At 49.2% G+C, this 12,609-nt stretch overlaps 1 protein-coding gene across 13 annotated transcripts in view; it reads left to right on the forward strand.

The window, feature by feature from the left end:
• Positions 1-12,609, forward strand: part of NOX5 (NADPH oxidase 5) — a 46,406-nt gene that overhangs the window by 25,405 nt on the left and 8,392 nt on the right. For 12 of the 13 annotated variants that reach the window (XR_010475448.1, XR_010475438.1, XR_010475437.1 and 9 more), the window contains one exon: positions 273-1,342. Coding sequence is in view for 1 of the 13 variants with exons in the window: in XM_065076803.1 (XP_064932875.1) it covers positions 6,921-7,229; positions 7,634-7,784; positions 8,780-8,990; positions 9,834-10,068; positions 10,489-10,642; positions 11,467-11,642; positions 12,207-12,389 (1,419 nt within the window). In the remaining 12 variants the exon portion in view is untranslated. Of the gene's footprint in view, positions 1-272; positions 7,230-7,633; positions 7,785-8,779; positions 8,991-9,833; positions 10,069-10,488; positions 10,643-11,466; positions 11,643-12,206; positions 12,390-12,609 lie in introns of those variants that run through there. The other variant, XM_065076803.1, reaches the window with a different exon arrangement.

The following is a 12,609-nucleotide window of genomic DNA, read 5'->3' on the forward strand; positions in this document are numbered from 1 at the left end:
GAGTGGGGTGGAAAAAGCTACATTTCACTGCAGAGACAGAGTGAACTGGAGGATCCACTGTGTTATTAATCTGTTCAAGAAAGCAGGGCCACCATCTAGTATGGCAAAACTAATGGGTTTCCTGTAAAGATGAAGATGATAATATTCTAGCAAAAGTGCATTTGTACTGAAGGTTGTGTATTTGCGATGGGACTGCATGGTGAGCATGGCAAATGTATCTCTGATATCTGCATGAATGCACAACTTAAAAACCATTTAATACTCTTTTGCAGCATCTCAACTCCCTCTAGGACAGAAGTAACTAAAGGGGAAACCTTGAAGAGCCTCATGGACGTTCTGCAGGATGTAATGCAAAACGTGTCCACGCAGGACACAGCAGCTCCATGTTTCGCTGTGACCATGCTCTTCATGCTACTATTGATGCTCTTTGGTTAAAAGTCTACAGGAAACATGATAAAAAGAAAAAAAAAAAACCTAGAAAATGTCACGATGACAAGAAAACCTCCTCCATCTTCACCACCATCAGTTTTGACACTCCAACCCAGATATTTCTGTATTTTATGTGTTTATGAGTCTACTCAGCTGGCAACAGCACCAAAAGAGCTGGTCTTAGTATTTCAGACTGCTGCTGCAAAAAATTAAAATAAGACTCTTGAACAGTTAGTAAATGGATTTAGTGAAATCTTGGAAGAATGGTTTTCCGAAAAAGAGTGTTAAATATCAACCCAGAATCTACCAGCAAAATGATGAAAACATTGCACAAGCCTAAGAAGGTGGAACATCGAGCTGTAGACAAAGTCACCTTGGGTATGATGGACACGTTATAGAGAGAGTGTTAAACAAACTGCATCTCCCTCTCCATCCCTCTGGCCACTCAGTCTGGGAGAGAAACTGACATCAGGAAAATAAGAACTTGGATTAACCTACTTGATGATTTTGTCATCAATTAAATATATATGGTGACAGTTATGTTGAGAAAAATATTCCAGCTTTTAAGAATGGTGAAAAGACTATAAAAATAGTTAAATACTAATATTTGGAATATTGTTGTTGTCTTTCTTTGAGGTTTAAATGATCGATTTTCAGTTTTGTTAGCCATCCAAACCAGATATAACTATTTATCCCAGTAATTAACATTTATCATTCCTAACTGCTTTTACTTACATGTGTTATGTGGCAATGGTAAGTTGGAAAATACAGAGTACTGCTCAGTGGTTATTTTTCCAGATTTTACTGTTTCACATGTGCAGGTAAGAGATGACGACTCCAGTCACTCACATTTTTACAATGCACTTGATGTTCTATGCTAATGGCACAATAATAAATTTGGTCTCATAATTTCTCCTTTTTTGTGTGTGTGGACATATTCCAACTTAAATTTCATCCTTTGAAAATATGTTCCTACTTAAAAATAGCACCATGCGATATTTACATTTTTCTGCTGCTTGTTGCCAGATTTTTGGAGCTCTAGACTGCTGCTGTTTTCTTACTGTTTATTTGGCTTTTCTTTTGGTTCTGGTTAAATTCTTAGAAGGCTTCTGTCAAATATTGTTCTTTCTTGAAGCGTAGCCTTCTGCATGGTTTAAAAGCTGAAAATGGGAGGAGTTTTTTTAATTTTTTTTAAACATAAAGATGTTTTTAAACTCAATATATTCACCTGAATCTCTTAGTTCAGTACCCATGATGTACTTCAGTGCTTTTTCCATCAAAAATGGGTTCATACCATGATACAAGACTTGTATTCAGAGAAGTACAATGTGCACATTCTTGGTATTTTAATACCAGATAAAGAAAACAATTTTATTTTATATTTAATTTAAAAATATGTTTCTAAATTTCCATTTTAGTCATTATTTCATAAATTGGGCATATTAGTTAAAAATGTTTTCTCAAAAACATGTTTTTCTTCTGCATGATGAAAATTAAAAGCTTTAAACCATTGACCTTTAATGGATGCAAATAGAAGTGGTAAAGTAAATAAAAATACAATGTGGAGAGAGCAAAAAACATCCCAGGAAGCAACAGAGTTTTGGTCCTGACTGTTGTGGGACAGAGTTTCATAAATATGGAGAAGCTTGGTCAGGGGGATGGAAACTGAAGTCAGTGGGGTCAGAACTGACCTGATGAGGGAAAGTTTGGGAAGAGCCAGGATAAGGAATTGGGAATCTCATTTGTCTGCTCTGGGAGGAGCAATCACAATGAATTTTTCTGCTTTTCCGCTTAGAACTGTACAGAAACAAATGGGCTTTTTGATTGTGTGGAGTAGCTGCGTAAATTCTTAATGAGAAACAAATGAATTTTCAGTATGTGGTTTATTTAAATTGTTGACAACTTTGATTTTTCATTTATGATTTATTATTATTATTGATGTTTCTTGTTGGAAGTTAATAATTCCTGTCCCTTCAGTGGGTCGCTGCAGCTCTGAGGCAGGAAAATAACAAACAGTGAATACTCTGAACCACAGGGTTTATTTGAAGTGCAGGATTTTTGGAGAGTCACGTTCTTCAGAACAGGCACCTTATTTTCTCCTGCTTGTACCCATATAGGCTGATATATACGTGTGTTTTGGTGAGGAGAGGTATTTTATAGCAAACACACCGCCTCTATTATGCGGGAGCGCAACTCGTGGCAGAGGTTTGTGGCCATAACGTGCTTGGACTCGCGCCCGTCGAGGGGAATAAATGGTTTGTAAGAATTTCTGCAGGACCCGGGGAAAGAGTCCCTTGTGAGTTCGCAGGGTTTGGATGCAGAAATGGAAACAGCCTCTGTGGTGAATAGATTTCATGCATCCGAGGAGCCATGTGCTCGCTGCTGGTTTGCAGAGCGTTTAGACGAGGACCCATAAGCCACTTTCCAAGTCCTTCAGAAATAACCAGGGAATGATGGAAATGTCGCAACCAGATGCTCCTTAATTGGCTCCATTTAATCCTTTTTTTTTTTTTTAATTTGACATGAAAAGCTTTACCAGGGCTGACTCGGTGTAAATCTTTAAAAGGGGACGTGGCTCTGGTACCGTCATTAAAGGCTAAATCATCTAGATTGGAATCCACAGCGAACTGAAGAGCTTCAAAAAACGAGAATAAAAGAGTTATCAAACAATTGACTTCAGGTGAGTGTAAGTATTAACATTGTAGTAGTGTGTTCTTCAAAGCATTGTCATTTTTTGCCACTCTTCATATAATTTAAACATCATTAACTTTTCTGCTTTGCAGAAACATTTGTATAAATCTGAGCAGACTTAAATGTTTGTAGGTAATAATTGCATAATTTGTTAATATATGCATAAATTTGTGCAGTAGAGCAAATACTCTGAGAGTTGGTAAATACAAGATCAGCTTGGTTGGTTTTGTTTTTTTTTAAAGGAAATAAAATATTTTGAGGAAGGTTCTTTAGATTGATACATATTGCCCAGTTGTAATTTTACGTGAATTGTGCTTAGTTTGAGTATGTAGATTTACATTATAGACTATGGTTTGTGGGATCATAAAGGGATAAAGTACGTTTAACTTAGTTCTGAGAAAAGCAATATAGCACAGCACTTCAATTGTGATGATTTGTGCGTATTTTTACCATGAAACAAACACTAAATTGTCCTGGTGAGCAATTATTTAGATTTTGTTTCCTCAGAAATTTTTTGATAGGACTTAATATATCTAAAAGTTACTCTCCATTTAAAAGATATTAGTTTGTCAAATCTAATTCTAAATTTGTAAATATTTTATTTTTCCCATGTCTATGCGTATTTCTTTTTCGTCTGTCTTTACCTGGAACTCAGCATTGAGCGAATACACTGATAGATTTTCTCCATTTTCCTTTCAAAAGGTGCTGCCAAAGTGCAGTTTTTAATACTATAATCAAACATGCCCCTGGGATTAGGCTGAAGAACTTCAGAGTATTCCCAGAATTACCAAACACCCTGAAATCACGAGGCGGATCCTGTAAAAACTGGGCTTGTTTGGAAATGGAGATTTCTGATAAATACCAAAAGTTGGGCCCTTTTTAGCAAACTCCTGGTTTGGGGCATTAAAATTTGTGTTGTGGGGACATTGCTTCATCCGTGGGATGCTGCCTTCGATCAAGTGACTGACTCACTTCTCACCTAAATTCTTGCTCAGCAGCATCACAGGGACATTCCTCGTCTGCACTAATTACAGCCTCTTCATTAAGCGGGTTTGAGCCTCGCTCCTGCCTGCCCAGGTTTTATCTGCTCATCCCCGGGTGTTTTGTCCATTCTCAGAACATTAAGTGTGTTGGTACATTTGATTTTGGTCCTGGAGTGACAGCCAGTTGAGACACCATCCTATAAAGTTCTGCAGATGTTTAATTAGTTTCTAGAAAGTAGCTATAATTAGCAATTTAAAGGGAAACAGACTGCACTGGGCTCCACTCTAGGCTTTTGTAGGACTGGTCCTTGCCTTTAACTTGCATGGCTTGGATCACCTTTATATAACACATTCCTGTGCCAGGCAGAAACTCTGGCTTTGCGGTTGTCTCCGAGAGGGGAATCTCTGCTGGCAGAGAAAACAAGGGGCTTTTTGAGAGCTTGACTCCCCCTGCTTATTTTCCTAAACCTATATGAGGAATTTAAGACAAGAACTGCAATAAAACCGACTTGTGCTGGTACCTCCCCCAGCTCCAATGGGAGTAAATAATCCACATCCCACCCTGCGCAATGTCTGATGTCTTTTTATAATTTATCATGTTCTCTTTGTAGCAGCCTGACCACAACTTATTGAGTCATATTAGCAAATTTGAGCTCTCTTTTATTTTAGATATTTACAGTGTGGTTGTATAGGTGAAATACGAGGATAAAGGGACTTGTGTCTGTAGGATCCAGCACACGCTTGAAGATGATTTATATTTTACGCTTTTTTGCCTGGTGAATTTTGAATTTCCCGATATTTTTCCATCGTGATACCGACTCTGGAGGGAAAAGGTCCCTCGGGCTCTGGCGAGGAAGCGAAATTCTGCCGCTTAGTGTACAAACCATCTCCCTGCTTGTTGTGTGCCTGGAGCAGCTGTGACACCAGCCGGAGTAAAACAGAAATGTTTTACTACCTGGTTTCTGGTTCTGACATCCCCATGGCAACCTCCTCCCCAATTTAGTCGCAGCTTAGTGCCGCACAAGTCGGGTTTGTTCAGCGAGGAATAAAGGTGGCAGTATGGAAAAGACACTTCCCCATGTGTTCCTGGCGGACGGTAAATAGAGATGGAAGCGCCGGGTGAACACGAGGCCTTTGGGTTTGGCAGCGAGAGCTTCCCAAGGTTACGCTGCTTAACAGCGCGATAAATATAAAATGAAAGAAATTTAAAGAATAACATCCAGCAGCTGCAATTAGCGACATTTTAAATGTTATGTAGCAATGGCATAACCGGGCTGCAGCGACAGACTTGGTGGCAAAGCTGGGTTTGATGGTAAAACAGGAGAAGATGATAAATTAAACCTGGTGTGAAGCAGGACGGGGCTCAGGATCGACCTCCCCGTGTGCGAGCAGAAGTTCGAGCCTTGTTTGCAGCTGTTTTGCCCAGATTTGCTCTATCCTGCCCGTTCTCCCTGGGAACACTGTGTCCCTCTGCTGAGACCCCCGGTTTACGTCCCACAGGAGCTGTTTGAGCAGGTAAAGCAAAGGGAGTCGGGGAAACACAGCACAGGCTGGTTCCCTTGTAAAAAGGCTCATTGATTTTTCTCTTCATTTCCCAAGATAATGAGAGCTGGTGGTAATTTTGGGTTCTGTTGGCAAAGCTGCTGACAGAATCGTGGGAAATTCAGAGATGTGGAGATGGGAAGGGGGACGGGGATGCAGGGACCGAAGGGAAGGGGATGCAAATGCCAAAGTGATGGGGATGCAGGGACTGAAGGGATGCGGCCAAGAAGCAGCAGCAGAGGAGAGGGAAGGGGAGAGACACCCAAGTGCCTCCAGGGTTCAAAGTTTCCCACCTTCCTGCTCCATTTTTGTTTGCAAAGGAAACCCCAGAGCATCTTGCTGCTGCCACCCCTCTCGACAGTGGAGCGGCACCTCCTGTCGCTGGGAGCTGAAAGGGTTTGGGAACAGTTCAGTCCGTAAAACAGAACTCAGAAAAGCTGAAGAACTCCTGGGATTAAGGTGGGGGTATAACAAGCAGCTCAGCCTCTCCGAGGGAACACTAAAACACGTTGGGGTGTGCGATGGGTGATTAAAGCACCTGATGCACCTGGTTAACCCGACAGACGAACTGCAGAGGCTGCAGAGCAGCCTGGCAAATGCATTCACTCTTATTAATATCAACTTGTGTGCTGGTGCTTGGTAATTTGGGTCCACAAACACAACCTAGAGTCTCACATGGGGTGCAGGCAGGGAGTGGCTCCAACAGCCTCATCGTCCCCCTATGCTGGGCACTGGGGAGGCCAAACCTCGAATCTGGGGGTCAGTTTTGGGCCCGTCACATGCCAAGAAAGGCCTTGAGGTGCTGGAGCGAGTTGAGAGAAGGGAACAGAGCTGGTGAGGGGCTGGAGCACAAGTGTGATGGGAGCGGCTGAGGGACCTGGGGGGTTCAGCTGGAGAACAGGAGCTGAGGGGAGACCTTTTGATCTCTGAACTGCCTGAAAGCAGCTTGGAGCCAGGGGGGGTCGGGCTCTGCTCCCCAGGAACAAGCGCCAGGACCAGAGGAAACGGCCTCAAGTTGCTCCAGGGGAGGTTGAGGTTGGATCTGGGGAACAATTTCTTCCCCAAAGGGCTGTCGGGCATTGGAACAGGCTGCCCAGGGCAGTGGTGGAGTCACCGTCCCTGGAGGGGTTGAACAGACGGAGATGAGGTTCTCAGGGACATGGGGCGGTGCCAGGGGTGGGGAACAGTTGGACTAGATGGTCTTGAGGGGCTTTTCCAACCCAAATTACTCTGATTCATCCCAGAGCAGCTGCTGCAGGACACAGTCCAGGCTCAATGGTGAGGGATGGTCAGGAATGCTCTGTCCTGTGGGCAGAGAGCAGCTGCCCCTTTGCTCTACAGCATGAGGCTGCAGGTGGTAAAATCGTGTCAGGAACAGTAAAAAAGTGGATTTTGAAGGCTACAGGGGGGGTTCTAGGGGCTGCTGCCCATTCCATGCTGTGCCCTCTTGCAGGTTCCTGCACCATGAGCGCGGCCAAGGATGCCGAGTGGCTGCGGTGGGTGACGAAGCAGTTTGGGAACATCGCGGGGAAGGACAAAGAGATCAACTTGGAAGAGTTCAAAGCTGCTCTGCAAGTGAAGGAGGTGAGTGCTGGTACGGGGTCCCTTCCTTGGGGCAGCACTGGCTGCCTGATACCGAGCTATGGTCTCCTAGAGAAAATTAAGCTTAAAAAGTAGAATTATTTGATGTTGTGAAAGAGAAACCTCATAGCACTCTGCAGCAAACAAGAGTGGAAAACATGGATTAACTTTCTGCAGTGCAAAATCGACTGGATATCCACAGTCTGTCTTTGAACACGCTTGAATATTCTCTTCAAGCCACCTGCCACCCCATCCATCCCCACGTCCATGTCTGTCCCCAGCACTCCCTCCCTCCCAGGGCCAGGTGATTCCCATCGCCAGTGGTGGCAGCTTTGGTTGTAGCATCAAGATTTGGCCGGTGGAGAACATCCCACTGCCACATGAGAGCGTTTGTCCTCCTCCTGCAGTCCTTCTTCGCCGAGAGGTTCTTTGCGCTGTTCGATGCAGACGGGAGTGGGACCATCAGTCTGGAGGAGCTGCTGAAAGCCCTGAGTCTGCTCGTCCACGGGAACGAGATGGACAAGCTGCGATTCCTTTTCCAAGTGTACGACGTGGATGGTAAGACGGTGAAAATTAGATTAATTTGTGTTTTTTTTGAATAAAGTTGTGATTTTCGGGGCAGCACAGTTCTGCTCTGAGCATCCCAGTGTGGGCATTGGCCTTCAGTCCTGGTGTCACCTATGAGGTTGAGCACAGCTGGGTAATGGGGTAGGTTGGTCTTTGCTGCTGGATCTTCACTAAATGTAAGAGTCTCTCTGGCATAACACTGCTGCCTTCGTCCTGTGGTGAAACCACCAAAAATCCATCTGAAAGACAGCAATTAAACTGGCCGCACATCAGGATTTCCCACAACTGGCTTTCACCCTCGGCCATGGAGAGGAGCAGCCTCTGCTCCGCTCACACATCAGCTCTCCATCCTGTTGACATCTGTGAATCCCAGCATGGTCTCTTCCTATATCACCTAGGAAAGCTGGAAATAACAAAAGCATAGAATCATAGAATGATTTGGGTTGAAGGGACCTTCCCAGCTCCCCTAGTGCCACGCCTGCCATGAACAGGGACATCTTCACCCAGCTCATGAGCTGCTTTTCCTGCTCTTACCTGCTTGGGTATTAAATGCTGGCCAAAGAACTGCAAGCCAAGCCTCTCACCTCTCTGGTTTGCTCTCCTACTTGGTTGCTGGATCATAAAATCATAGAACAGTTTGGGTTGGAGGGGACTTTCAAAGCTCATCTGGTCCAAGCCTCAATAAGATAAGTGGGTTGGCAGCAGTTTGCTAGTGCCAAACTCTGCCAGACGAGGGACAACACGGCTGCTGCAGGTAAACTGCCGATTAGGTCACCTTTTTATTTAAAACCAGATGGTTTATGAGAAGTGGCACAGACTTGCTCTGGCTGGGCACAGTTTCCTCCTGAGGAGCCTGCATGGGAGGAAGGGAGGTGATTTCTGAATTAAAAGGAAGTGGTTTTTGCATTAAGGGTGCAAGATGACAGTAAACTCGCGGGGTTCCAGGGCACTATGAGGTCCCTGCCCTGAGCCTGGTCCCCACGCAGGCAGTGGCTCCATTGATCCCGAGGAGCTGCGGCTGGTGCTGCGCTGGTGCCTGCGGGAGAGCGCACTGGCCCTGCCAGAGCCGCGCCTGGCAGACCTCACCCGTGCCCTCTTCGAGGCCGCCGACAAGGACCACAGCGGCTCCATCACCTTCGAGGAGCTCCAGCAGGAGCTGGAGGCTTTCCCAGGAGTCATGGAGAACCTGAGCATCAGGTACCTGCTGTGGCGGGTCCCTCCAGCAGCACCCGGGGCCGTGGGTACCCTGTGAGCACCTTTTTCATCCTGCACAGAGTAAAAAAAATGGGATTTGTGCTCTCATGGGGTGCCCAGATCCCGAGGTGCTTGACCAGCACTGGGAGCAACCCAGGCACCCTCTGTTGCCAAACGGGGTACTGGGTTGGGATGCAGGTAGAGGTGCTGAGATGGGTGCAGGGATGGAGTTGCGGTGGGTGAAAGGGTGGTGCAGGGATAGGAGTTGGGCTGAGTGCAGGGATAGGAGTTGGGCTGGTGCAGGGATGCTGCTGGGCTAGCTGCAGGGATGCTGCTGGGTTGGGTGCAGAGCTCAGACACAGAGCTGGGTGCAGGGATGCTGCTGGGCTGGGTGCAGGGCTCAGACACAGAGCTGGGTGCAGGGATGCTGCTGGGCTGGGTGCAGAGCTCAGACACAGAGCTGGGTGCAGGGATGCTGCTGGGCTGGGTGCAGGGCTCAGACACAGAGCTGGGTGCAGGGATGCTGCTGGACTGGGTGCAGGGATGCTGCTGGACTAGGTGCAGGGATGCTGCTGGGCTGGGTGCAGGGCTCAGACACAGAGCTGGGTGCAGGGATGCTGCTGGGCTGGGTGCAGGGCTCAGACACAGAGCTGGGTGCAGGGATGCTGCTGGGCTGGGTGCAGGGATGCTGCTGGGCTGGGTGCAGGGCTCAGACACAGAGCTGGGTGCAGGGATGCTGCTGGGCTGGGTGCAGGGATGCTGCTGGGCTGGGTGCAGGGCTCAGCTGGGTGCCCGCCTGGGTGCAGAACTGCCCCAGCTCCCCATCCCTGGTGCCTTTGCTCCCAGCGCAGCGACTTGGCTGCAGCCCCAGCTGCCTGCACAGAAGAGTGGCCGCCCACAGTACCTGACCTGGCTGTACTGGCACAACCACCGCAGCACAGTCGCCTTCCTGGGGGGCTACATTGGCCTCAACCTTCTGCTCTTCGCCCTGGCCGCCCTCCATCACGCCGGCCTTGGTGGGTGGCTGGTGGTGGCCCGGGGCTGCGGGCAGTGCCTGAACTTCAACTGTGCCTTCCTTGCAGTGAGTGGGGTTCCTGGAGGGTGCTGAGCTCGAGGTGGGTGCAGGGTGATGGTTACTGGCACTATTTACAGTCATATTTACACCACAACCTTCTCCCTGTGCTGGGGGCTCTGTGGAGGGCAGTGGTGGAGCCTGTGAACTTCTGCAGTTGTGGGACTAGGCTGCGTCTTCTAAATAACGATATATAAATCCTGGGTTAGGGAGGCTCTGAGCTCCCTGGGACAAGAGAATTCATGGCACCCTGCAGATGGGTCCTTGGTTTCTGTCCCTGGGTGCTCTCCAGGCTGACACCCTGTATTGGGCGGAGCTGGCTGTGGAGCCCCAGGGGACAAGCCCCTGGCTGAGCCCCCCAACATCTCCGATTGTCCCCCAGCATCTCAAATTGCCCCCCCAACATCTCCAACTGCCCTTCTCCCGGAGGTGCTGATGCTGCGGAGGTGCCTGACCTGGCTGCGAACCACCCCAGTTGCTGAGGTTTTGCCGCTGGACCAGCACATTGCATTCCACCAGCTGGTGGGGTACGTGGTGCTGGCACTGGCAACCACTCACACGGGCGCCCACGTCGCCAACTTCAGTGAGTACCAGCCCTGGGGCGGTGGGGCCCTTGGGTTGCAATGGGGGGATCTCGGGAAACACCCCCTTTAACCCTGCGGTGGGTCCTTTCCAGTACTGCTGCTAAAGTGGGAAATGCCCCTGGGTGCCGGGGGCAGCACCTGCGCTGTGCTGAGGAAAAGCTGCAGGGGTCTGGACTGAGGCCCGAGAGGGGGTGCTCATGTTCCAGGGGAATGCTCGTGTCCCACAGGGATGCAGATGTCCCAGAGAGGGGATGCTCATGTCCCAGAGGGGTGCAGATGTCCCAAGGAGGAGATGCCTGTCCTCCAAGGAGGGGATGCACGTGTCCTGGGGGGTGCACAGGTCCCAGGGAGGGGGGTGCAACGCCTGGAGAGGGGATACACATGACCAAGGGGGGCTGAGAGGTCCCAGGCAAGGTGCAGGCAGTCGGAGGAGGCGTGCGGTATCGCACGGTCTGTGCGCTGGCTGTGATCCCCCTCTAGTGGCTTCCCAGACAGGCAGCAAAGGGCTCTTGCTGGCCCCACGCAGCACCTGAGTGGGGTCTGCACCCCCAGCTCGGGGACATGAGCAGCACATGGGGGGACCATGTCTGTTTGCACCACCGGCTTGCACAAAACACCTCCCTTGCAATGATGCTGATCCCCTGAACAGGCTTTGGAGAGGAGGGATGTTGCATTTTGCAAAATGTCAAAAAAAAATTTTGCAAAAACGTCCAAGCCAAGCACTTGGGTGCTTCTTAGTTAAATGATTTGCAGCAGTTTGGTGAGTGTAGCAGAGCTCTGCGTGGGTGCTGTGGGTGCCCTGTTCCCAGTGCGGTGTCCCCAGGCAGGCTGGCACAGCAGGACGGGCGTGATGTCCTCACCGAGTACCTGTTGTACCCCCATTCTGGCACGGGGGGGCTGGGGGACACGGCGGCACAGACGGGGCTGGTGCTGCAGGGGCTGCTGGTCGCCATGGTCACCTTCTCCTGCCCCTGCATCCGCCAGAGCGGCCACTTCCAGGTGGGTCTCGCTGTGGCCCCAGGAGACCTGGAAACCCTGCGGTGCCCGATTCTGTGAGGGTCCAGTGGGTGGGTGCCCGTCTGGGTGCTGCCCTGTGGGTGGGGGGAGCTCCTGAGCAGGTGTGGTGCCCCCTATCCTTCCCTTGGATACCGTTACACTCCTCAGTTTTGCAGTTTTGGGGTTTTCCCGCTTTTCTCCATCATTTGGGCTGCCTTTGCACATGGGGATAGAATCATCAAATCATTTCTGTTGGAAGATACTCTCGAGATCATCGAGTCCAACTGTTCCCCCAGCCCTGGCACTGCCCCATGTCCCTGAGAACCTCATCTCCACATCTGTCCAACCCCTCCAGGGATGGTGACTCCACCACTGCCCTGGGCAGCCTGTTCCAATGCCCGACAGCCCTTTGGGGAAGAAATTGTTCCTCAGATCCAAACTCAATCTCCCCTGGTGCAACTTGAGGTCATTTCCTCTCATCCCATGCCCTGGCACAACCCCACCACAAAGCACCATTTGTTTCCACCACCTTTTTTTCACACTTTGCCTCCCACTCCCTGTCCGCAGCTCTTCTACTGGACCCACCTCTCCTACATCTCCATCTGGACCCTCCTCATCCTCCATGGCCCCCACTTCTGGAAGTGGTTTGCGGTTCCCGGTTGCCTCTTTGTGCTGGAGAAGGTGGTTGGTTTGGCTGGGTGGCGCACGGGGGGGCTGCACATCGTGGAGGTCAACCTGCTCCCCTCCAAGGTCTCTGTGCTACAGAAATACCTGTAATATCTGAAAAGGGGTTCATAATTTGGGGAAAAGCACTTTGCAAGTGACTGCGATGGTTATTTGTTGCAGGGGAAAAGGAGGGATGGTGGGACATGGGAGGAGTGACAGTTTGCACGGTGAGCTGGAAGGGGGAGGGATGAGGGGCAATTAGTAGCTTATCTGGAAAATAGGCAGGTTTGGGTTGCTGCAAGCT

The sequence above is a fragment of the Columba livia genome, chromosome 11 (genome assembly GCF_036013475.1).
Source record: "Columba livia isolate bColLiv1 breed racing homer chromosome 11, bColLiv1.pat.W.v2, whole genome shotgun sequence".
NCBI classification, from domain to species: domain Eukaryota; kingdom Metazoa; phylum Chordata; class Aves; order Columbiformes; family Columbidae; genus Columba; species Columba livia.